The 25,895-nt window shown below is 35.9% G+C and overlaps 1 protein-coding gene across 5 annotated transcripts in view; it reads right to left on the reverse strand.

The window, feature by feature from the left end:
* The window catches only part of LOC142325664 (polynucleotide 5'-hydroxyl-kinase nol9-like), a 136,109-nt gene that overhangs the window by 19,395 nt on the left and 90,819 nt on the right, over positions 1 to 25,895 (reverse strand). For all 5 annotated transcript variants that reach the window (XM_075367699.1, XM_075367697.1, XM_075367696.1 and 2 more), the window contains exon 4: positions 566 to 779. In XM_075367699.1, the coding sequence (XP_075223814.1) occupies positions 566 to 779 (214 nt within the window). The remainder of the gene's footprint in view (positions 1 to 565; positions 780 to 25,895) is intronic.

Genomic DNA, 25,895 nt, shown 5'->3' on the forward strand with positions numbered 1-25,895 from the left:
TGCTCCAACATTTGCCTAAGTTGTTTAGTAAATAGTGAATAATTTGAACTACTTATAAATATAACCAATACAAACAGTAAAATATTTGAATTTTTAAACTGTCGCAAATTAAGTTTCCTCGAGTAAAAACATTATTATATAGAAATATTAAAGATTAATTTTTAATATAATAAAACTTTCAGTAGTAAGAAACCGTTAACAAAGTTTACTTCATTTGAAAATTTTCCCCTTCTACACAGGTCTGTGTCTGCACATATTCATTTTTAAATGTTTTGTACATATTCTCACTCATTCTTACTTTATTGAATTGGAATTCATGTAAATTCTTTTGTTTTAGGTTAAAAAAACAATCCCCAAATCTATACAAAATTATACATAATTTAATTATTGATTTGTGGAAGAAAGTACAGTTTTATATTCTTGAAGGATGTCATATGAGAAAGGAACAATGGTGAAAATATTAACAGAAATATCTTTAAAAACCAATTTTCAACAATAGTTCTGAAAAAAATTATTTTGTTTCATGGGTTTTATTAATAGCAAAAGAAAAATTATTTTAACTAACCTTAATGGATTTGAAATATGAGTAAAATTAGGTCCCAAAAGAGGTGTATTAATAAGAAATGCAGATACACATCCAGGAACTGTGAATTCTGACTGTCCTGGATCAAAATCTATCACCAAAACTTTATCCCAAGATGACAAACTACGATTAACAAGATATCGAAGCAATGTAGATTTTCCTACACCACTACCACCACAAAGAATAGTCCTGGATCCTAGAATAACAAAGAATTGAACAATAACAAAAGAATATATGAATGACAAAAAATACATGTACATCACAAATTATATTATCATGATATTACTAACTTGCACATTTCTATTATAGTGAACAATAAACCCACAATGTCTACTGGAAACTTCTGAAAAGCATACAGTACAGGAGCCAGAGAAAAATATCATTGTTAGGAGATATTTAGATCAAATATTTCAAGTTTGTTTTAATTTTATGACCCCCAAAAAATAAAAAGAATATATAATGAATATTTCACAACCCCCAACCTCAACCCAATAAAACTTAATTAAAACTATTTTAGCTGCACTAATAGCAACAGGTATGAACACGCATAAACTAAGCAATTTACAGGTTCCAACTTGATATGTACGTGCTCCTTGTAATTTAGTCTGCTTGCATAATATTCACTATTAAGACATTATATTCAAACATGCATGTGATACACGCTTGAACACATCATGCTCACAGCAGTATAGGAAGGCATAAGGGATTGCAGATTGTCCGTTTAGTTTCGAATGCAAAGCAAGTATCTGGTGCCTTAAAGTTTTTAAAAGTGTAGTTTCATTTAAAATAATTTTAGTTTCAGTGTTGTCAAACAGTGTAACTTTTTTCAATTAAATTCTTATGCAAAATGGATAGATAATTTTTGAAAAAATGAAGTAAGCCATCTACATCCATTGAATTGCCTGGTAAAAAGGCAAGATTGTACAATGAAAGTTATTTAAATTGCGGTTTTACCACATTCAATCGAAAGCCACACTGTGGCTTTCAAGTCCTCTCCAATGTAAGAATTAAGCTATCAAAATTAATTCGACACTTGGAAACTAAACAACTGGATCATAAAAGCAACCTGTTGACATTTTTTTAAAGATTACATACTTTGAGAAATTAGCAAGCTTCTATTTGTAAATCAAGCTATACTGATATAAGTACACTTGAAGCATCTTATCTTACCTCATAGCATTAACTATGGCTAATATGTCTAAACCCCATAAAATCGCAGAAAACCTCATACTGCCTGCTGCAACTGATATGGTCAGTATTTTAATAAGCATCAAAGAAGCAAAAGAATTGAAAAAATGTGTCATTTCTAATGAAACAGTATCAAGGAGAGTCGTTGACATGGATGCCAATGTTCATGATCAGATAATTCAGCAAGTAAGTTCAAGTGAATTTTTTAGTATTCAGTTTGATGAATCAACAGATATAGCAGACATTTCTCAGTTCTTATGTTTTGTGAGATATGAATGCGATAAGGACAGATCAATCAAAGAAAATATGTTGTTTTGCAAATCAATAATACCTGGTCAGGACAATGTTTTTTGATGTTTTTTTTTTTTTTTTTTTTTTTATGAAAGTACTAAAAACTATAACATAGATTGGACAAAATGTATTGCAGAATGTAGTGGTGGTGCCAAGATGATAACAGGAAAGAACTGAATTTCTGAAAAAATGAAAAGCTCTGTCTTATACAAAGGGTGGAATGGACACAGTGCTTCTTTCACAGACATGCTCTTACCACAAAAAAATTCTGAAAAATCTCAAAATCAACTTAGTAAAGCTGTAAAAATGGTTAATTTTATTAATAGCTGACTGTTACAGAATAGGCTGCTTGCTGAACTATGCGATGAAATGGGCGAAAAGAAAATATTTCTTTTTTTCCATATAGGTCAGATGGTTATCACAGGGGAAAGTGTTAACCGGTTATTGAAATAGCAAGATGAGTTAATATTTTTCCAGGATAAACGAATGCCATTCTCAATTCTGTTACAGAATAACAAGTATATGCTCCTGTTAACTTACATAACTAACAGCAAACTTAACCCAACATATGTATTTTTGAATTTAAAACGACTTGGATGTGAATTTACAAGTGCATGATCAAAATATTTTATTAATCACAGACAAAGTTCATGCTTTCATCAAGAAGCTTGATATCTGGATTATTTGCCTTCAAAGCAAACATTTTGATATTTTTTCACTCACTTCCAATTATACTGAGAAAAGTTTGGATGAATAAGACACACATTCACCACAGTTTGGTTAGCATGAATATGTACTTGTGCGAGCAAAAAATTCAGTCTGCAGAGTATTTACCAAAAGATAAAAATCACTTCTCAAAGAGATGGGTATTGAATTCATTTACTGCTAAGTTACCAGTTGAGATTCATAACCAGCCCATTAAAATATCTACTGATAAAACATTGCAACTACAATTCAGATGTTGTGAAGATTTAGATACATTTTAGCTTACTTGTCGAAGTGAATATGGAAATTTAGTCAAAGAAGCACTGAAAATATTAATCTCTTCCACCACATCTTACCTCTGCAAAAAGGATTTTTCATCTATGGTTGCACTAAAAACTAACTATAGGAATGACTTTTATAACTTGAAAACAATTTGCTTTTGTGTGTTTCTAACATTGATCAATGTATGGGGAAACTTTATAATAAATGATTTTTTTTCCCATAAAATGATTTCATTATTGTTTTTTTTTCTGAGTTTTTACGGGCATCGACTGCTAAGGTCATTAGCCCTCGTCACATTCTTTAAAAGAAATTATTATCTCCATCAGGATCGTCATATGTAAGGGTGTAAAGGGCCCTTACATTTTATTTAAAAACACAAACTTCACAATAAACATTAAGACATAAAAGACAAGGACAATCACAAACACTTATGGGGTGTAAAGGGCCCCGATATTAAAATTTAAGGGTGTAAAGGGCCCTTACATTTTATTTAAAAACACAAACTTCACAATAAACATTAAGACATAAAAGACAAGGACAATCACAAACACTTATGGGGTGTAAAGGGCCCCGATATTAAAATTTGAGATAAGGTTCTCAAAAGACCATGAAATTAAAATTTCAACTTATCAATACCATTTCTTTCTTTATATATATAAAAAACTACCCCTTAGAGATTCTTTTATCACAACTTTAAACTTTCATTTTATAGACTTTTAAGAAGTCCACTGGCGTGTAAAAATGCAACTATATTTTCTTCATTTCCATTATCCAGATCAGCACTAATATTATTTCTAAGACGGAACCTCTTTCTGAGGTCCTCATATATGGTACACTCTTCTATTAGATGCTTGATTGTCAGTGTTTTATTACAAACACCGCACATTGGTCTCACTTCGCCGGTTAACATATATAAATTTGTTAATCGCGTGTGACCGATTCTAAGTCTGGTCACCGCTACTTGTTCACGGCGAGTCAACTTAAAGTCGCTTTTCCATTTATAAGGAGAAGTTTTTACTGAGTTTAATTTTGTATTTAAACTCCTCCATTCAGCATTCCACTTGTTTTTTACTATGTTTGTTAGACGGTTTTTAACATCTGCCACTCTTACAGGAAATGCATCCAAATCATCGCAGACTGTTGCCTTTCTGGCAGCTTCGTCTGCGATTTCATTACCTGTAATACCAGCATGCCCCGGAGTCCATACAAATACGCATCGCTGTCCTCGTTGTTTTAGAACGTATAAAATGGACAGGATGTTTGCAATTAGGACATCCTTAGTGTTCTTGTTCCGAATTGCGACAAGTGCACTTAAAGAATCGGAACATATTAACACTCTCTCTTCGCAATAGTGTTCAGTGTAGCGAAGAGCTTGCATAATTGGAGTGAGTTCTGCCGTGTAGACACTGGCCACATCTGGCAGTTTCCAAAAGTGGGCTTCTCTATTTACATGTATTGAGCATCCAACACCATGTTCGGTTTTAGAACCGTCAGTATAAATTCTAATATGATCTTCGTAACTACTGACGGTTGCCAAAAATTCCTGTTGGATGATCACTGCTGGTTTCTTTTTTATTTCTCCTTGAGAGAGATCCAAACTTGTATTTACCGCTGCCAAGAGCCATGGCGGTATTTCTCTAGTAGAAATTGCCAATGTATCTGGAATGGCAATTTCGTATTTACTTCTTAATTCGTGGTACCTAATTCCGGCTGGTCTGGAATAGGTAGCACAACGTTCGTATAATGCAGCCATAGGATGGTTATTGAAAAGTTTATTATTTATATGGGCAGGATAAGCCCATATATTTGCTGCGTATCTTAGTAAAAGGATCTCTCTTCTATAATGTAGTGGCATATTCCGACTTCAGACATCAGACTAGCCGCCCGACTTGTACAGAAAGCGCCAGTTGCATATCTTATTCCGTTATTATGAACTACGTCTAACTTTTTTAAATGCGACTTTCTAGCGGATGAATATACGATACATCCATAGTCTAGTTTAGATTGAACCAATGCTTTATACAATCTCAATAATGTCTCTTTGTCTGATCCCCAATTTAAGTTCGATAGACATTTTATAATGTTTTGGTAGGGCTCTTTTGCATCTATCACTCAAGTCCTGTATATGTAATCCCCATGTAAGGGATTTATCCAATACTAGTCCTAAATATCTTACATTTTCTTTATATTGTATTGGATTATCATCAATTGTCAACGCAGGACTTTGATGAGGAATTCTCTTCCTACAAAAGTGTACACAGCACTTTTTTCTGGTGAGAATTGGAATCCGTTATTCCTTGCAACTTCATTTAGAGCATTGATCGCTCGTTGCAATTTGTACCTCACCATAGCAGTCTTGTTGCTGGCATACATAATTGCCAGATCATCAACATAGACGCTTTTGCTGATTTCTACTGGAATGGCTAAATGGCTAATATCAATTTATTAATGGCAATGGTAAACAAGGTACTGCTCAACGGCGAACCCTGCGGTATGCCATTTTCCAAGATTCTTTCACATGAATATTCATTGTTGACGCGTACTTGGAAGGTACAGTCATTCATATAGTTGCTGAGCAGTATAGGCAGATTGCCACGAATGCCCCATTCATGTATCTGGAGCATTATACCATGACGCCAGGTCATATCGAAAGCCTTCTGAAGATCAAAGAAGACTCCGACACAATGTTTCCTTTTAATGAAGCTGTTATATATAACGTCCTCTAAGCTGATCATTTGATCAGTGGTAGAATGGTATTGTTTACATGTAAAGTAGAAGGCTATTGCGATCTCCCTTTCATATCACCGTGACTCCCAGAGATTGAGAAATGCTAATCTAGAGGATTGAAAAAACATATTACTTGATAATAACAAACTTTTATCTCCATTACATCATCACACTAATTCTGAAAATAAATTATTAAAATACTTAATTAATTTTCAAAATACTTATAAAATATTTATCAAAAATAAATTATCGTGATATGATCAAATTACTAGTACATAATATATGTTGGGGAACAAATGAATCCCACTAAATTCAATTGTATAGAATTTTATTTAACAATATCTTATCACTGAATATTAACCACTATTAATCACTGCTTACTAACTAAACTGAATTTTTAACAACGAACATAATTAAATATAACTGAATTGTATAAATTAAAATCTGTAATTGTTCTGGTTGAATCTACTGATTATGTATCATGTTAACTGTATGAGCTCTGCATCTGAATTGAACTGCCAGCTCTCCGTGTTATTTCAGCAACCGCCCGTAGAGCAGCACTCAACAACACAACAATATATTAGATCTAAACTTAAGCATAATGTGAATTACAGTAGGGTAAAGAAACATTTTTCAATTACTGATGTTCCATATAAATATCAGATCAATCTCAGTCATATCTCTTTAGAATGATAAGTTACGGAGTAAAAATGTAAATTTATATTACAGATATTATTCATTCGGTTAATCAGTTTATTTCCATTTATATTTCATAAATAAAAATATTTTCATAAATAAATGCATTATATATGTTCCACACAATTAAAAATAAAAATGCAGAATGATTTATAAAAAAACAAAACCCTTCATGAATTAAGTAAATTTAGTATAAACAATTTCAATCTTTATTTTAGCAATAAATAATAAAACCTAGCATGCATATTACTAAAATGAAATGTATTAAGCTGAGAGAGCTAAGAAGTTTTCTACTATTTTACATTATGATAATGAATCACAATTGAAAGAATCATAAATCACATCAAAAATTTACCAACAAATTTAGAAATTTACCAACCAGCAGAGTACCTTCACTCAAAGAATTGAAAGTTCTACTTCTAACATAAACATAAAGGTGAAATAGATCCTCTACTACCTAATGTAAAATAGTATAGAATGTTGATGTAAATAAATCTTTTTTTTTCTTTTGTTCCTGTTTAGCCTCCAGGAATCACTGTCAGGTATTACTTCAGATGATGAATGAGGATGATACGTGTGAGTGTGAATGTGTGGTTAATTGAAACCCAACCACCAAAGAACACCGGAATCCATGATCTAGTGTTCAAATTTGTTTAAAACTAGCCTTTACTAGGATTTGAACATTGGAACTCTCGACTTCAAAGTCAGCTGATTTGCGAAGACACATTCACCACTACACCAAACCGTGGGTCTATATAAATCAATCTGTTCACTGTGGAGTACACATTCCACAAGTTTAATGCACCTAATCAAGGACTTGTAATGCTACATATACAGTTTAAAGGTATAAAACCACGTACAGTAAAACCTTTCTATGCAACCTCTCAATATAATGCTAAAAATTTCAGATGCAATCACATCATAATGCATAAGGCCCTTAATAAAGCAGAATTGGAAAGCTTATTTTACTTTTTATTAGATATTTTCTTTTATAAAGTGGAAATGAAAGAAAATATTTTACTTTACAATTACAGGAGTTAAATGAAGGAAAAATATGTAACATCAATAATAGATAATTCTTTCCCAGCCTTGCAGGCGTGATGTTTTAATACATTATATGTTTTCTAGTACACAGAATTCTAAAATGAATTGTACAAAATAGGCTATTTCCACTCTTAAATATGATTCTGAATTTAATTTTAAATTAAATTTACATTGGCAAAAGTTAACATACTTCCCATATTTTTGAAAAGATGTTCAAAATAAGCACAGATGTACACTTTTGTGCTCAAGTGATATTGCAAGTCATCTGATACAATACGTTGCTGTCAATGACAACAATTTCTTGTTGAATGTTCACATTCAGTTCATCAATACTGTGGCAATTTGATTCATAAACTCTATCTTTCAAATAGCCCCAAGGAAAAAAATTGCAACTAGACAAATTTGGGGAACACAGAAGTCACCAGCTGGTGACCTCCACCAACAAATTTATCTAGCAGAGAGTTCTGCTGATAGTTCATTCTTCTGTAAATGAAAAAATGAACACATGCTACTGAACTCTTTGATGTGTGACACATTGCTCTGTCTTGCTGGAAGAAGCTCTACTCTTTTTCCTATCTGTTAGCTGAGCATACAATTCTTCACAACTGTACAATGCACTTCTGTACTGATAAGGCTGGTCAAATAATATTGGCTCCAATATACAATTACCAGAAACAGCACATTACACACCAATTTTCTCAATGTTAAGTGAATGCTCAAACATCTTATGAGGATTTTCAGTCACCCAGTACCTAATGTTGTGTAAATTAACATGCCTCGTGAAACCAGCATTGCCTGATGTGAAATACAGCATCGGGTCTATCTGTCTATTAACAATGTTTTTGAAAAGCCAGTTGCAACAAGTTTCAGTTTGTCCATTCTCTTAATTTGTTTGGAGAACTGTTACACATATGGTTTAAAATTTAAATCATGAAAAACTTATGGTAAGATATGTATTTTACACACTTGTTTTAATAAATCATACAAATTTTTTTTCAGATTGGCAGAAATTCTTCTTTGAATATTGGCTCCGACTTCTGGACTACTAACAAAAGGCTGCCTATTTTGTTTTGTTTTGAAAACGACATTGTTGTACTATTTTTTAACCAAATCATGTGTACTACTTCTTGCTTTCGTTATTAGCAATTGAAAATTTTTCAGTGAATATTTGACATGTTTCTTGAAAGGATCCAGAACACACATAAGCTTCCACAACAGCAACCCTTTCCTCAATCGAATAAGGCTATTTAGAAAAACACAATTGCAAAGAATAAAACGATACTCCACTACAACATGAAAAATTTACCAACTCACAATAATGGACGAAAGTAGTAACATATACAATCAGTAATAGTGGTATTAAGAGCATTAAAGGTGATCCTCAAATAACTGCAGTTCAAGCTGGCTCAGATCGGTTTTAAGTTGCTCACACACTGTATTAGTTGTTTCAAAGGTTTAAATGTTTTTTAAATAGTATTTTCATTTGAATTTTATTTATTTTAAGTAAAATTTTATATCAAGTATAAAACACTAATTACGAGTAAAATATAATATAGAATTACATACAGCGCACCAAATTTTATATCACTTTAAAATATCACTGTTTTAAAACACAAACATGTAACAATTAAAATAAAAATGTAGTAAATATAAATGTGAAAATAAATCAAAGCTGGAAAAATGGTAAAAAAATTATTCAAATTTTTAAGAATTGAATACTTAAAAAGTAAAGCAAAATATAACATCAATTTTGCAGCAAAGCCAATGACATTAGTAGAATGGAAAAGCAAAATATTCTCACCGGTCAAAGATACAATATAAAGAAAAGTATACTTATGAAAAAGCTGGGTCATTTTTCAGGTAATTGTAGTCAAAATTCTTGGCTGAAAGTATAAATCAGATATCTGAAAACTCACTGAAAACTTGCGCCAATCCGCCCGCCTGTGCAAGAAGCGCCCCTGCTGAACAGGGTCGTCCGCCCTAAAGACATCGCGCAGCCCACCTACCCAATCAAAAACTATGAGCCGATGATCGCTTTCGCAATCATCGACTACAGACCAGTTCAGAATCCTACCAGGGATATCCTTACCTATGGTAACATCAATGTTGGTACCAAGGAAGGTCCTCCGCAATCCCACCGCGCCGGCGAAAGTAGCCAACTCGCCGGCGACATTGAACACTTCAAAACGGTGCTGCGCGATGAAGCCTTCTAGAAGTTCACCGCCGTCATCTGTGATCCCACTGTGCCAAAGAAGCGATTTGGCGTTCGCATCAACTCCTATAAGAATAGGACGACCCGCTATCAGCCTGATAATTCTATCCCATCTTTCCAAGTGTAAGTCAGTGGGATCTCTGTACTGAAAGTATGAACTAACCACAACTAGGTCGAAACCATCCACAGCAAGCTTAACTACGACGTGATGCGTGTCAGAGGCTTGCCGTATAAAGTCACTATCTATAGACTTCCTGCACAGTACGGCATATTTATTTTCACCAACATGGAATTTATTCCAGCCTGAAAAACCTGGCAGGTCACCCTTGACAACATATGGGTGTTGTAGAAGTAAAATATTGAGGCTCCGCTTTTCAACGACGTTACCTTTTCTTTCTTTTTCCTGTTTAGCCTCCGGTAACTACCGTTTAGATAATTCTTCAGAGGATGATATGTATGAGTGTAAATGAAGTGTAGTCTTGTACATTCTCAGTTCGACTGTTCCTGAGATGTCTGGTTAATTGAAAACCCAACCACCAAAGAACACCGGTATCCACGATCTAGTATTCAAATCCATTTAAAAATAACTGGCTTTACTAGGACTTGAACGCTGTATCTCTCGACTTCCAAATCAGCTGATTTGGGAAGACGCGTTCACCACTAGACCAACCCGGTTGGTTAATATTCTAGATTTAAATAAATACATGTTTACGATACATAATACCTTTAACCCCATAAGAAAAACTATGAAAAATCTGTCACATTTATCTTGATTTTATAATACTGTGAAACACTATAATACTGTTACAATCGAAACTATACTTTAGCGCTACATCTATGCCGACGAGGGATGAAGTTTAAAATCTTATTTTAACGGTAAAAATACCACGAGAATCCTATTTTACCGCCCGATCGCTTTAGTGTTAACCTATGTTATTTAATCACAAAACTGACATTTTTCTTTAAAAAGCCTGTTAAAGAAAATTATGTTTGTCGATTGACTTTTTAACCTAACCTGATTTTAAACCGAATTGAAACGCTTAAAAATATTCTTCAGAAATTTATTAACCCATAAGCGATTATTGCGCTTACCCGGTTTACGTACCTTTGGACCTAACATTTCAAACCGGTTATCGGCCACGATTACAAAAATATAAATTTTGGCAAGGAAGATTTTTAAATGAAATAACCGACCAAAACTTTATTTATTACATATAGCGTTCAAAGAGCGACTCGACGATAAAGGAAAACGAGTAAATTACAATAGTTGTTGAAAGTGGCCTTCATTATGCGATTCACATAATCGAATAGGACAGTGCGTGCTGTTAAACACAAATTGTTGAGGAATTGCAGTGCCGCATCGCTCTATTTCGCTTTGCGATTCGGGAACGGTGTGAAGATGTGTTTTGTAAGCGGCATCCCTAAGGTGCACCCGCAAAAAAATTGTCAGAAGGGAATAAATCAGGAGACCGAGGGGGGCCACAACCCTTCTCAAATCACTCGTCCATCAAGGCGCTGATCCAAGAAAGCCATATTGTTGTAGACTGTATAAGCCGTACACTGTCCTTCTGAAACCACGTGCACTCTAGCCGGTCAGCAGGTAGTGTTCACAAATCGTTTCACCTTCTGTATGTATCGCCCACCGTTCGCCGGGCTGTGAAAGAATATCATAAATATTCGCCCGCGTGACACTGCACACCAAACACACCCAGAACTTGTTTGGTCCATCCACACCGTACTTTTCTGTAAAGGGATTCTGGCTCCGGGCATAACGGTACCTCTAATGTATTGGGACGCAATGAATATTCTCTGGTGCGTTGTGGAATCCATTTTTCGTCAATTAATGCTGCAAAAAAAGAAGAAAACATTCTTCCAAACGATCGCGTCACATTTTGAACACCCTATATTTTAAGAAGGTAACAGTTTCGTAATTAATTAAGAAAAATATTTCCGCCGAAATAATTACTATTGGAAAACTGTCTAAACAGTGAAAAGCCTTGGGTACAAAAACTGTAAAATCGGGCTACAGGAACGATAAATTATTGTACGGTTAAAGAATATTTTTAATAATTTTTCGCGTTTCATACGTTTATAAAACGAGTCGGTTTTGAACAGTAATCGATCAGGATGTGCAGTAAAATTTATCGTTTTTCTTCTGTGTTTTTAAGAAAATTTTCACACGTGAAATCAAATCGGTTACGTTAATACAAAACGCGATCGAAAAATAAAGTAAGACCACCGTCGATCTTTTTTAATGTAATAACATTAAAAAAGATCACTCGCTTCCTAATAAGGAAGCGAGTGATTACGCTACAAATAAATTGGAAAAGATATAAGCGCGCGAATTTTAATAAGAATCATTACGCGAGAGGTGGTGTTACTTGCCGGTAACATTTTTCAAAAAAGAAATCGTTAAAAATACAAGAAGCTATTGCAGAAACATCGGCCTACAATCCGCTTAAAATTTCATATCCCTATGAAACGTACAGCAAATACATAAATCCATTTTGATGAATGATAAAGCCAATTCAAACAACAGACATAGTGAAGTTATCCCGCGGAAAAAAATGAAGAGTTATTCATCTGTCATCGTACAGTCTATGTTTATTTACGTATGTATGGTGTATTCGGTTGCAAGTAAAGAATAAACAAACGCTGCGTTTGTGTGTTCGTCATGATTCTTCTTAGTCACGTGTCGTGTCGTGTCGTGTGCCGATTCACAACGAGTGTATACAACACTTGTGACACCGGGTTTATCGATGGTGGTCTGCGGATTTTTCACCTTTCTTTCTTTCTTTCTTTTTCCTGTTAGCCTCCGGTAACTACCGTTTAGATAATTCTTCAGAGGATGAATGAGGATGATATTATGAGTGTGAATGAAGTGTAGTCTTGTACATTCTCAGTTCGACCGTTCCTGAGATGTGTGGTTAATTGAAACCCAACTACCAAAGAACACCGGTATCCACGTTGTAGTATTCAAATCCGTGTAAAAATATCTGGCTTTACTAGGACTTGAACGCTGTAACTCTCGACTTCAAAATCAGCTGATTTGGGAAGACGCGTTAACCACTAGATCAACCCGGTGGGTTACGGATTTTTCACCTACATGAAACAAAACACAACGAGATGAACGAGGCAAGTCTTTTGGGAACCGGTTTAGCGATGTATTAAGATAATTAGCTTGCTGTCGTAGACAAAGCCCCTTTTCATTCCGTAATAATACTACAAAGATTTTTTTTTAATTTTTAAATATTTGCTTTCTACTTTTTTGTCATACTTTAATCAAATTATTATCATAGATCGCACGATTTTTAATTATTAGGTTAATTTGGATTTCAAAAGATATCATCATATATTGAAATTTATAAAATATCAAACGAATTTTCAACCAAATATTTACTGTACAAATTAACGAAACGGTGAAATTTTTGATTACCGGAAGACAACTGTAAATTAACAAAACTTTTTTTGTCGCTTATATACATTTTACAAATATACCCCCGTACAGGGGATGTTTGGAAAAGTAACAGTGGAATATTGTATTGTCACCCGACCTTAGTAACTGAATTGCCAGGAAGTATGTTAAGTTAAGTACGCAAGATTTGAGGAATAAACATGAAAAAAAAATAAAAAACATTGCGAGTTAAAATAAAGCAAGTAAAAAAGGAAAAAATTACAGCCGCGTTTTAGAAAAAATAACGATATAAAAATGTGACTTAAATCAAAAGGAGTGAATTTGAAAGAAGATAAAGTTAAGGTACTATTACTGCAAAAGGTTTCGCGAATTAAAAATAATTTTTACGAGTACAAAATCGACGAGTTCAGAAGATCCAGTGCTAATCGAAATCGTGCTTCGATTACCTCCCTATCTTTATGACCTCGATGAGTTAATTTGGGAACAAATTAAAAGTTACGTAGCGTTAGAAAATAATACTTTTAAAATATTTAATGTTAGAAATTTATGCTTAAAAGCTATCGGGCCAGAAGGAATGGAAAAACTGTATAAAACACGCAACGGATACTGTTGAATGAAATTATTGGGAACCGGATAATATAGTAGAAAACAAAATTGAGCCTCTCTTAATACTGACAACACTATGGATTTCTCGTTATCAGATGATGAAAACCGAATTGAATTTATTATTTGTTTATTATCATAGAAATTTAATCTAAAATATCAGTGAACTCTTTCTGTTAGTGGACGATTGACAATTTCATAATTCTTAAAAAACCGAAGGAAACTACGTAACGATAAACAATATCAATGAATAAAATACTCACGGGTTTACAAGAAAATAAATATTTATCGATCGTTTAACATGTCTATTTGTTTACTTTTAAAATATACGAATAGTTTTTTTTTGTAAAATAAAATAGCGCGTCGTTACTGAATATTAACGTCGCATAACTTCTTTTATATTCATCAGGATTTACATGAGAAGCTTGCGAATCGGCCGCCTGAACACTCGTGAACTCTGTAAGCTAACTGGATTAGGTATAGTTACCGAGTATAATTTTTAGTCGATTATATCTCGACTAGGAGCCCGTACTAAAATTTACGAGTCGATACCGCAAGCTGTATTTTAAATAATAAATATATCTAAGTCTATTTAATTTACAATCTCTACTTAGGAATTTTTCCGATAGAAAAAATATATGTACGTACTTTTTTATAACAATACTATATTTGTTAACGTATCGATAACAAAATAATATTTAATATTTCTATATAACGATGTACAAAAATGAAGCGTAAAAAAAAATTAAACGTACGTTTTATTTCAAAAAAATATGTAATAGTTATAGTAATATATTGAAATACGAAGCAGTCCTGAGTAACTCGCACACAGTAATTTATTGAAATCAAATACGCACAATAAAATCAGCCGACTGAATACAAAAACAAGGCTTCGTTACAAAATATTTCACGCTTTTTCTTTTTTTTTTTATACACGAAGAAATTATTCATACGACTAAAATAGATTCCGAATATAATAAACCTGATTTTCCATCTAGCGACAACGCTTCGTGTATCGTCATAAATAAATTACATTTCTAAAAAATGACCGAACAGAGCAGTTGTCAGTTCTGCTTCTTTACCGTAACTGTGATCCACGATTTACTTTATACAGCATAAAAGTCTTGTTAGGTTATGCGACCAGAATTATTTCATTTGACCGATCTGACTCGACTTGTAGACGAAGTTCGTTCGTACCACGATGACTAGTTATTTTTTACTGTATTATTCAAAACACGCGATCCAAGAAATAGCGTTATTATAAAAAGAGTTTACGATAATATCTGATATATTATAAACGTATGTTAATTTTCCAAAGATCTAAACGATTTAAATAAACGCAAATAAATTCTAATAACGGGTACGGTTAAGACTTAAATAATTAAGTATCTAGCTAGTATATATAAATAAGTTTAAAAGTTAAAATGAAATTATCATTAGACCAGATTAATATTGTTTGCGTACAGCCTACAAAAACCTATCGCGCAAATTTCCGTTTGAGAGAATAAATTAATTATTTCTCTTCTTACAGATTACTATAACGCAATTTTATCTTCGAGTATTAATACCTGAATTTTAAAACCCGTTACAGTCTATAGATATCTGTACCGTTCTGTTTACTATGCAGCCACCGAACAAGATCCAAAGGCCGTTTCAAAACCCAACAGATATACTAACGACGCGCGAGTGCATAAACCCAACGGGTCATTACCTGGATTTACAGAAGCCAAACCGAAGAAGACACAAATGTTAAGAAAAGGCGATAATCGACCGCGCAGGAAACGTGACGGAACAGAAAACGTTATATAAGTTTTAAATCCCGATTGACTTTACTCAAAATGCGTACAAACTACTGAATTATGAAAAATCTCATACGGATTTTAATATAAAATCGAATCGCCGGACTTGGAAAACCGAAAGACTTAACCGTCTCAAAGATTTATGTACCGAAGTAACATTTTAAGTCTTCGGCAAATTTACATCGTACTTTTTAAAATTGTCTCTTAATTCACCCGCGGGAGGCCACTCGTGCTATCGTGAAGTCGTGGTTACAAATACGGTAGAATTTCACGAAGCATTTTTTTTTTTTAATTTTTTTTTCTAGCAGTTACAATTTTTTTATTCTTTACATATAAGACAATGTTTGAATAAAATTAAAAATAATATGTAAATATAACAAACTATTTCAATGAAATGAAAGAAATTATAAATCGACTTAAAGTAAAGAACAGACTGAAGTAAAAAGAAAAAAAAACAATGAATCGCACTACCTATTCTACGAACATGTCAAGCTGGAACTCACTGAAGATGTTCTCTTATGGAATACGTAGAAATATAGTTATCGTGGCCAAAATATCTTCTCGGCCAGAAAATATTAAGACAAACCCAAGTAAGAATAAATAACGTGTAAAAAGATGTCTGGAATTTAAAATATACGAAAAAGAACCTTCCGATTTAACAGCAGATTGAGTTATTAATTCTCGCGTAGAACCGATTTTATCTATGAACAGAAGTTACGTATAAAAATGTAAGATCAAGAACAAAAATCGGAGAGACAGAAAAAAAGATAAGCGGAAAAGAAAAAGAAGTGTAAATGCGGAAGCGGAGAAATGCGGAAGAAGCCTTCGTCCAGCAGTAGGCCATTAATAAAATTACATATTCTAAAACCGGTACGCAAAGACAGGATTGCGCATAATAATGAATAAATCATTTTAAAAATAAAATACACCTTCTCGATATCACAAAGTTGTTCGCTTTTCACGATATACTCTTCTGTATCACTGGATGGATCTCTTCTGAAATTTCTACAGAACGAATAACAAAAATATTAAATAGAAATTATACTATCGCTCTTATTTAACGGTTTCTACACGTGTAATAAAGATTGAAAATTGTTACCCCGTCTAATATATCAACTCATCAGAAATTAATTGATTTAAAAAAAAAAAATCAATGGCGACGGTGCATTTACAATATTGTTTCAACAGAAGTTTCAATGGAACCTAAGAATGATTTTTTTTTGTAATAAATAAAATAAGTTAAGAATAGAACGTTCCACAAATTAACTCTCCAACCCCTTCAACACCAATAATACGAGCCCGATCGCCATTCATTTTCAACATTGAAAAGAATCAAACGATATAAAATAAAAACCGTTGAGCAAATTTCCTTTTTCTAACGTACAAAACAAAACGCACTAACATAAACGGAATTTTACGACATACGTTTTAGTATTTTTGAACCGCAGATCTCAAAACGTTGAGAAATACAACGGTATTCCTCAATTATCTTCCCCCCCATTTATTATGTCCATATTTATAGAACACTGTACTGGCATTTTGGGGAAAATATTTAAAAAATTCTTAGATTGTTGATTTACATTTAAAAGAAATTAATAATAAATGTGCAAAAAAAGGCCTAACGTTTTTTTCTAAACTATAAAAAAATACAAATTAAAACGATTAAACACAAATTATGGACAGCTAAAATCGAGATAATATTTTAGACAACACAAATATTTATTGCGTAAGCCAAAAAACAGCAATATCTTGGTAAATTGCTTAAAACACATTGCGATTATCCGTTTTCACGTTTTTCCGCCATAAGAATTCTTAAGTAGCGGCCTACAAATTCTTTTGCTGCGCCTCATCTACGATACGTTTTATTTTTTGCCGCCCCCTAAATTGCCGTACTATTTTTGGAATATGCGTCCCCCGTAAAGCATTGATATGAACTCATTTCTAATTCGAGGCCAATATGGATTCATGAAAGGGCTTGGCATCGAGGATTACATCTTAAATATGCTCTTGCCGAGGTGGAAAACGCCGACTGTAAATATGTTTTGGCTATTTTTATCGACGTAAAGGCGGCATTTCCTTCCTTGTGTTGGAGTTCTGTCCTCTATGAGTTGGAACGCCGCAATGTTCCCGTAGTCCTGCAGGCCGTAGTACGTAACTACTTGTCGGATCGCACGGCTCTATTTAAGGATGCGCACCTAGTTGTGGAAAAATCCGTCACCAGGGGAAGCCATCAGGGCTCCGTTTTCGGTCCCTCGCTGTAGAACCTGGTATTCGACCGATTTTTGGGACTGACATTCCCGGAAGGAGTCACGGCCCAGGCTCTCGCCGATGACTGCCTCCTATTAGTTCGTGGTAATTCACGACCGCAGCTAGAAAACCGAGCGCAAGCGGCTTTGTCACTCGCAGAGGGCTGAACGTACATTCAAAATTTAAGGATTTCTGCGCCCGAGACGAAGTTTATGCTTACAAGGGTGCAGACAAATTATCATACAATCGTAACCCCCGTATAAGTATAAAGGCTTGTACTCAGTCGAGTTCCAGTCGATAAGTACCTACGTGTTTTGTTCGATGAGAAGCTGCTGTTTTAGCGATCACATTAGGCAAGTAGCAGCGGACGCCGTCTCTGTGATGCACAAGCTTAGGAGGATTGCTCGGAAGGATTACGGACTATCGGGCCGTCATTTGTACATAGCGTACCGATCTGTCTTCAAAGGTTTGACCTCTACGCCGCGTCCGTTTGGCCGCGTAGGTGGAAAGAAGTCGAGCACTTATTCAAAATTTAAGGAGCGCCCAGCGCAGAGCCTTAATTGTACGCACTGGTGTTTTTAAAACAACCTCCTACGAGGCTACCATTGCATCGGGAAAGGCTCTCCCAACCGAATTAGAGGTGAAAGTTCGGGCGGCCACGTGGAAATTGCGAAGAGGCAGTGAGGCTAAGGTATCTGAGATGCGGTTTCGAGCCGGGCCTGCACCTGAGCGGATCGATCTCGATACACCGGTTCTAAATTTCGATTAGTTGCCCGTCTGCCTGCAGAGGAGGCTTTACAGCCTCACGATAGAAACAAGAATGGCACGCCACAACTAAAGGAAGGTCCTTGTATAGATTTATACAGGATCGGGGGGATGGTTTGCCTCTCCTTCGTTTTTAAGGGCGACGGGAGCCCGTGTGCTTTTCAACAATGTAAATTTTAACCGATATTTGTTTCGGCTCCACCTGGCAGCTGATGAACTGTGCAACTGCGGGGAGGTCCGATCGAACGAACACGTGATATTCGATCGCCCAGCTCTTGGGGAGGGCCAGAACTCAGGCCACCACGGAACTTAGAGGTCAAGGGGAAAATCGGCCACTCACAAGCGGCAAGTCAATGTGGCGAGAGCCGCATTGTCGGACCGTGTGGGAGTTCCTTGATGCGGTTGCTTTATTCAACCGACATCAGCAGTTTACCTAAGCGAAAAGACTCCTATCGCGCTGCTGTAGGAAGCTAACCGAGAGATACGGCTGGCTACCAGCCAGAATAAGGCTCCATGCGCTTTAATGGTGGACAGGTACTTGCTGACATTCAACGACCTAGGCGTGGCAGCGAATCGCTGCCTTTAACAAGATAAATCAACTACTGATAGTCATATATGTTTTAGTAGTTGACGGGGTGCGCCTACCCACTACAGCGATGTATGACAAGTGGGCGGTGGGAAACGCAAGCGAGTGGTGTATAGTACCACGCTTATTCCGCTCACGCTTTTAGGTTAGCTCTGCGAGCTAGTTATGACACCGGTCGCTAAACTGTTTCGCGGCTCAGTAGCAGTTTGTGGCACAGACAATCGGTCTTATGCTTTAGGGTGACCGAATGAGGAGGTGGCGGGAGAAATGCTAAGCAAACCGACAAGCCGATTCACAACGAACGAGTGTATACAACACTTGTGACACCGGGTTTATCGATGGTGGTCTGCGGATTTTTCACCTTTCTTTCTTTCTTTTCCTGTTTAGCCTCCGGTAACTACCGTTTAGATAATACTTCAGAGGATGATATGTATGAGTGTAAATGAAGTGTGTATTGTACAGTCTCAGTTCGACCACTCTGAGATGTGTGTTTAATTGAAAATCCAACCGCCAAAGAACCCCGGTATCCACGTTCTAGTATTCAAATCCGTGTAAAAATAACTGGCTTTACTAGGACTTGAACGCTGTAACTCTCGACTTCCAAATCAGCTGATTTGGGAAGACGCGTTAACCGCTAGACCGACCCGGTGGGTTGCACATTAACCGTGTTCAAAATATATATCCCGTTGTATGCTACCCACCGATCACAAATTATTATTCGATCTGGTACACTACACTCTGCAATAACCTATCTCCAGAACGATTATCTAGTGCGAAATGTAATATACCCCAGCCACACGGGACAACCCTTCAAAACCCGTTGCTTCTGAAGGACTCTGCCGACGTTATTCTTCCTCCTTACGAATAGAGACTCGTCGATTTCTACTGTCAGACCCGGGCCACCGATTACACGAATTGATTTTTTCATTTTTCGGCGCACACTTCTTCTAATTTCTCCATTTGACAGCTGGGTTGTTATGAATACTTAATTCGTGTTCCCAGAATGCCTCGTAGAATTCAGTAGATCCACGAACAAATAGTAAAATTTTATGAAAGCTTAGTTAGAGTCCTACAACCGTGTATCGGGCCGCATTTGTATATAGGTTCGGCACCGCCTGCTCTTACACTGCTACCGTTTCTGTCATTAGAAATATTTAACGCACGTCTTGCCGGCGATTACAAAGTTTACGATTCATGTAGGAAACTAAGAGATTACAAGACACGAGTAAAAAAAAGGAATATAATGAAGGAAATAAAGGAAGAAGGTAAACCTTAATGCCTCTTTGAGTGGACCAAACAAGTGGTAGTCAGAAGAGGTAAGATCAGGATTATACGGAGGACGAGCCGGTACTTCAAAGTTGAGTTTTCGGAGCGTTTCAGCAGTGCGGGCAGCAGTATGTGGACGGGCATTGTCGCGCAACAACACAACACCTTTCGACAGCAGTCCTCGGCGTTTGTTTCGAATCGCAGGATTCCAGCTTGACAGTAAGCATCTCACTGTAACGCGCACTGTTTATTGTCGTGCCCCTTTCCTCATAATGTTCCAGTACTGGGGTCTTGTGAGTCTCAAAAAACCGTAAGCATCAGTTTTCCTGCGGACGGTTGGGTCTTGAACGTTTTATTGCAGGGTGAATTTGGATGTTTCCATTCCATACTCTGCCGTTTACTCTCCGGTTTGGAACGATGGATCCGTGTTTCGTCACCGGTGATGATTCTGTCTAAGAAGATGTCCCGTTCGTTACCGTAGCGATCCAATATTTTTGGCAGATGTCCAAGCGAGTTTGTTTATGCGACCGTGTGAGTTGTTTTGGGACCCGTCTTACACAGACTTTATGAAACCCAAGTCTGTTGTGGATGATATCGTAGACAAAACCGTGACTAATTTGCAGACGATATGCCGCTTAATCGACAGCTACTCGTGTGTTTAAGAAAACTATGTCGCGTGCACGCTCAGTGTTTTCCTCATTTGTGACGGTAAACGGTCGCCCGACTCCTTCGTCGTGCAGAACACTTGTGCGACAATTTTTCAATCCGTTGGTAGACGCTCCGTTGCGGCAGCACACTGTTCCCGTACTGTACCGAAAGACTTCGACGAATTTCGGCTCCTGATACACTTTCCGACCGCAAAAAATGGATCGCTCAACGTTGCTCTTCTTCGGTGCAAACAGAAAACGGAGCGGCCATGGATAACGGCAGGGCCGCGATAATGAAACTAACCTAGCAGCATCAAACCTGCACAGACATAACAATTAAACCACGCGTGCGTCATCTACGCAACACGGCAGTACTAATAACGTAAACAAAAATATAACTAAATTGCGGATAATAATCGACTTACCCTCCTATTTATCGCTTTATTTAAATATAATACTTTATCGTTTATTTAATTCGACGATTAAAACTAAGGCGCCCCCGCATTTCCGTATTTAATTCGCGCAGGTGTGGCGGTACTAGCGGCGACAGGCGCCACTAACCAGACTAATGAAATTTCACAACTTACATAGAACAAATTTCGTTTGTACGGTCGGCAGTCTGGTGCAGTCGCAAGGCTTAACGCACTAGATATCGAGTCAACCAGACGATCGAGTTCGAGACCCGGCCACACCGAATTACGTTTTTACACCTTAAATATTATTCATTAATTTAATTCTACCGTTTACCTGTAACGTCACAACATAGCAGACGACTGTAACAGCATTTTTTCGGGCGGATTGCAATTTTGCAAATATTGTTATTTTTGGTCGTTAACAAATGCATCTAAGAAAAAATATGACCTTAATTAGGCGAAATCTCGAGATACTGAGAGCGGCCGTGGTTTACAGAGCCTCATCCCCTTGACCGTTAAATTGAAAATTTAATGGCATCAATGCCCCGTATATAAAGTTTGGTAAAAAATCGGTCGATATAAGGTGATAGCCGGTTGATATAAGATGATTTAGAAACTACACCGAACGCACCTACATTAACATCCGGAAAAGTTCCATCCGGTTTTTTGGTTTCCTTAGGTGTGAAAACGTCAAGATCCAGTGAAAACCGCATATGCCCAAATAGGACCGACTATAATACTTACCCTTGTAGAGCTGTAGCTCTATCTAGACGGGAAAGCAAAAAGTAGTGATGGTATTGCGGATGTAACGGGGAAAAAGAGGTTTATGAGAGAATATAGCAGAGATAAAAACGGCCTTCGGGATGTAAGAAACGGCACAAGTAAGCTGTAAACAACTCGCAAATAAAAAAAATACTACATTATTTATTCAATAGTAATAACTGCTAACTGCTGAAAACGCAGTATTCTTTTTCACAAACAAAAAAAAAACAATAAGAAAAACCGGTTCAACATTCAAACTTCTTTCCCAGATTCGGTATCAGAACGTCGACAATTCGATTAGGACGGTAACGATTTCCGTTGTAGCACGGGAAATTTGAAACCGCAACTGAACAATGACGTCAATTTGTTCATAATACAGAAAGCCCGCTTGAAATTTTACTAAATAAACATAATTTGGCTGAACTATAACAGTTTCCGAAATGTTATCGATTTAATAATTAAAATGAATACAATTTTGAAAACGTAAAACGAGGATTTTTTTCGTTCACATGGTAGTAAAGTTATTTATTTAAATTATACTTTTATACGGTTTTGGTTTTATTTTTTGAATATCAGTAATAGAATTACTGAAATATATTAATAAATTTCATTATTAAATAATAACGTTTAAAAACCAACCTGTTAAAAATATTGCAACCAATTAACAGAAAAGCGATTCGAAAATAGAATAAGGCCAGCCCTCGATTTTTAACCTGTTTTGAAAGGGTTACAGCTTCGAATAAAAACGTAGCTGTATGTTTACAATGCGACAGCTAAATACTCGACGATAAAGATTTGATTTAACGAGACTTATAGGACGAAGGTTATTTTTTTTTCAAGGTCCGACCGGTCGCGAAATAAAAACCTGAGCAAAAATCGGATGAACCTTTGCGCATACGTGTTGTGCAGCGTCTCTACTGTGGCCGTCAATTACGCCGCGTCACTTCGTTTAGTTCTGAACGCGCAGCTAGCACGTAAACATGTCTACAACAATAGCATCTCCCTCCAAGTGTGAAGAGCGTGCGGTAATTCGATTTCTTCAGGCTGAGGGTGTAATGCGGCCGAAATTCATAGACGAATAAGTAATGTGTACGGTGAAACTTCAACGAGTGACGGCAAAGTGCGACAACGGTGCAGGAACCTTAAAGCAGGACGTACAGATGTTCATGATGCAGGCGGTCAGGGAAGGAAGCGAGTGTCGACCGATGATCTCGTTGAGCGAGTGGATGAGGCGATTCGAGAAAATCGTCGGTTCACAATTTCTGTATCGAGTGTTTCGTTTCCTGAAATTTCAAGGTCCCTCTACACAATTGCGAGTGAGAGACTTCAGTACCGCAAACTGTGTGCGAGATGGGTTCCCAAGATGCTGTCCGACCGTCACAAAACAATGAGAAGATTCTAATCTTCTCCAGCCCTACCGCAATGAAGGAGAAGATTTTTTGAACAAAACTGTCACAGGGGACGAGACACGGGTCCATTTCGAAACTGAAGAACAATCAAAACAGCGGATGCGTTCTCATTCTCCCTGTACGAGTGAACCAAAGAAGTTCAAGCGAACCTTCTCCAACAGAAAGCGTACGGCTACTGTGTTCTGGGACCGGAATGGAGTTCTCTTGGTGGAATTAATGGAACGCGGCACGACCATCACTGCAGCCTCATACTGCGTGACCCTTCAACGTCTACGAAGGGCGATTCAGAATAAGCGGAGAGGAATGTTGTCATCAGGCATTGTCTTTGTCCACGACAATGCTCGGCCGCACACTGCAGCTGTAACAAAGAAGCTCCTGCAGCGTTTTCGTCGGGAAGTGTTTTATCACCCACCGTACAGCCCGGACTTGGCTCCATCCGATTTTCACCTCTTTATTCACGTGAAATACTGGCTAGGAGGACAACATTTTGACACAGACATCGAGCTGCAGACCGGCGTAGAAACGCGGCTGAAAACACAGGCGACTGCGTTTTCTATGACGAGGGTATCGGAAAGTTGGAAATAGCGTAACTATGTAAGTACTTGTTACAAATAAATTTTTTTTTTATTTTCACTGTGGTTTTAATTTCGTGACCGATCGGGCCTTGAAAAAAAAATAACCCTGGTATATAAAAATCTATTAATACAGAGGTCATAGTATTCTTATGAGTTAACGATCTACTACGAATAATAATTTTATATCTAAGTGATAAAAGCAGCCGATAAAATGGTAGATAAGAATCTTTTTATGATTTTCGTTAATCTGTTTGACTGGGCGGGGAGAAAATAACGGTCAAGATCCTACGAGGTAAATCTACACATTAAATTAGAAAAACAAATTTATAGCGTCAGAAACTATTTCAAGCACAGAGTAGGAATAAACAAGATTTTTTGTGACAATTGTAAAATTACGAAGTGAATTTAATAATAATTTCATAAAATACAACAACGGAACACGGAGATTCCGAAGTAGATAGAACGATTACGAAAGCAAAAACTCAGAATAAAAGATGACAATAAATAACAACAATAGCGTACATGAACGGAAAAGAAAACTTTTAACGAATGACATGTTCAGTAGTCACAAGAGAACTCTTTTACTTTTTTAACAGACTCGGAAAGTTTATTGTATAAGAAGAAAAACAAGTACTATAGTAAAACAACAAAGGTAAACGAGACGATAAAACTTTTTAAAAAACGAAAACTTATAAGAAATAAAACTGAATTATCATATAGGACAATACATTTACAAAAATTTAATTCGATTTACGTTATTTTGCATCGATGTCGTATATCGTACGATAATTATATATAACAAGTGAGGTAGCAACAAACAATATACACTAATTAAATTCAAATGGAATTAATGTCATCCTTTGATATTATATTAATCGACTTCTGTATCGACTTCTGTAGTCATACCGCGATAACAAATAAGGGTAACATTCCACAGCTAACGAGAATGTACAAAATTAGCTTACATTCTCTCAAATAAATTTAATATTACACGAACAAAAGTAAATAAATCGCAATATATAAGAAAACAATCGATTAATTTCCTAAATAATATTAATTAAATTTTACGGTGCGATAGAAAAATATTAATTTCAATGGAAACAATAAATTTTGAGTTCTTAACATTTCTGAAATATAAAATGTATTTCGTCATTAACGACTAAATTAAGAAACTTAAAATGTCCTTAATAATTTAATTTTCTGTCGATCAAAATTTAAAAGCGTCACTTAATAACGTTTCATTTAACATTTCTTCATAATGAATTCGGAAAATCTTTTACTGTTATATAGAAATTACGAGAAAATAAATTTAATATATATTCAATTTGACTTGTGAACAATTACCCTAAAAAATCAAGGGCACGGGCACCGATTTGTTAATCCAGTCTTATTTTTCTTATACGAATCGCAGTATGGTCATCGTATTAGAAAAATTAAGAGGCTTCATTTATTAAGCAATTCATCCCGAGATTTTACTCCGGGTAGGTAAAAAACAGTCGCTAAATTGTACCTCTGCCGCTAGAGATTCCCTTAAAACGAATAATTACAAATTTATAGATACATATAACATAAGAGCGGATTCGATAAGCATCTGGCCAAAACACCCTCGAAGTTTTGTAGAAAATTTGTGAAGTTAAGAGTAGAAAATAAAGGAAGAGTAAATTAATAAGAAAGTGATCT

The sequence above is a fragment of the Lycorma delicatula genome, chromosome 5, assembly GCF_047948215.1.
Source record: "Lycorma delicatula isolate Av1 chromosome 5, ASM4794821v1, whole genome shotgun sequence".
NCBI classification, from domain to species: Eukaryota; Metazoa; Arthropoda; class Insecta; order Hemiptera; family Fulgoridae; genus Lycorma; species Lycorma delicatula.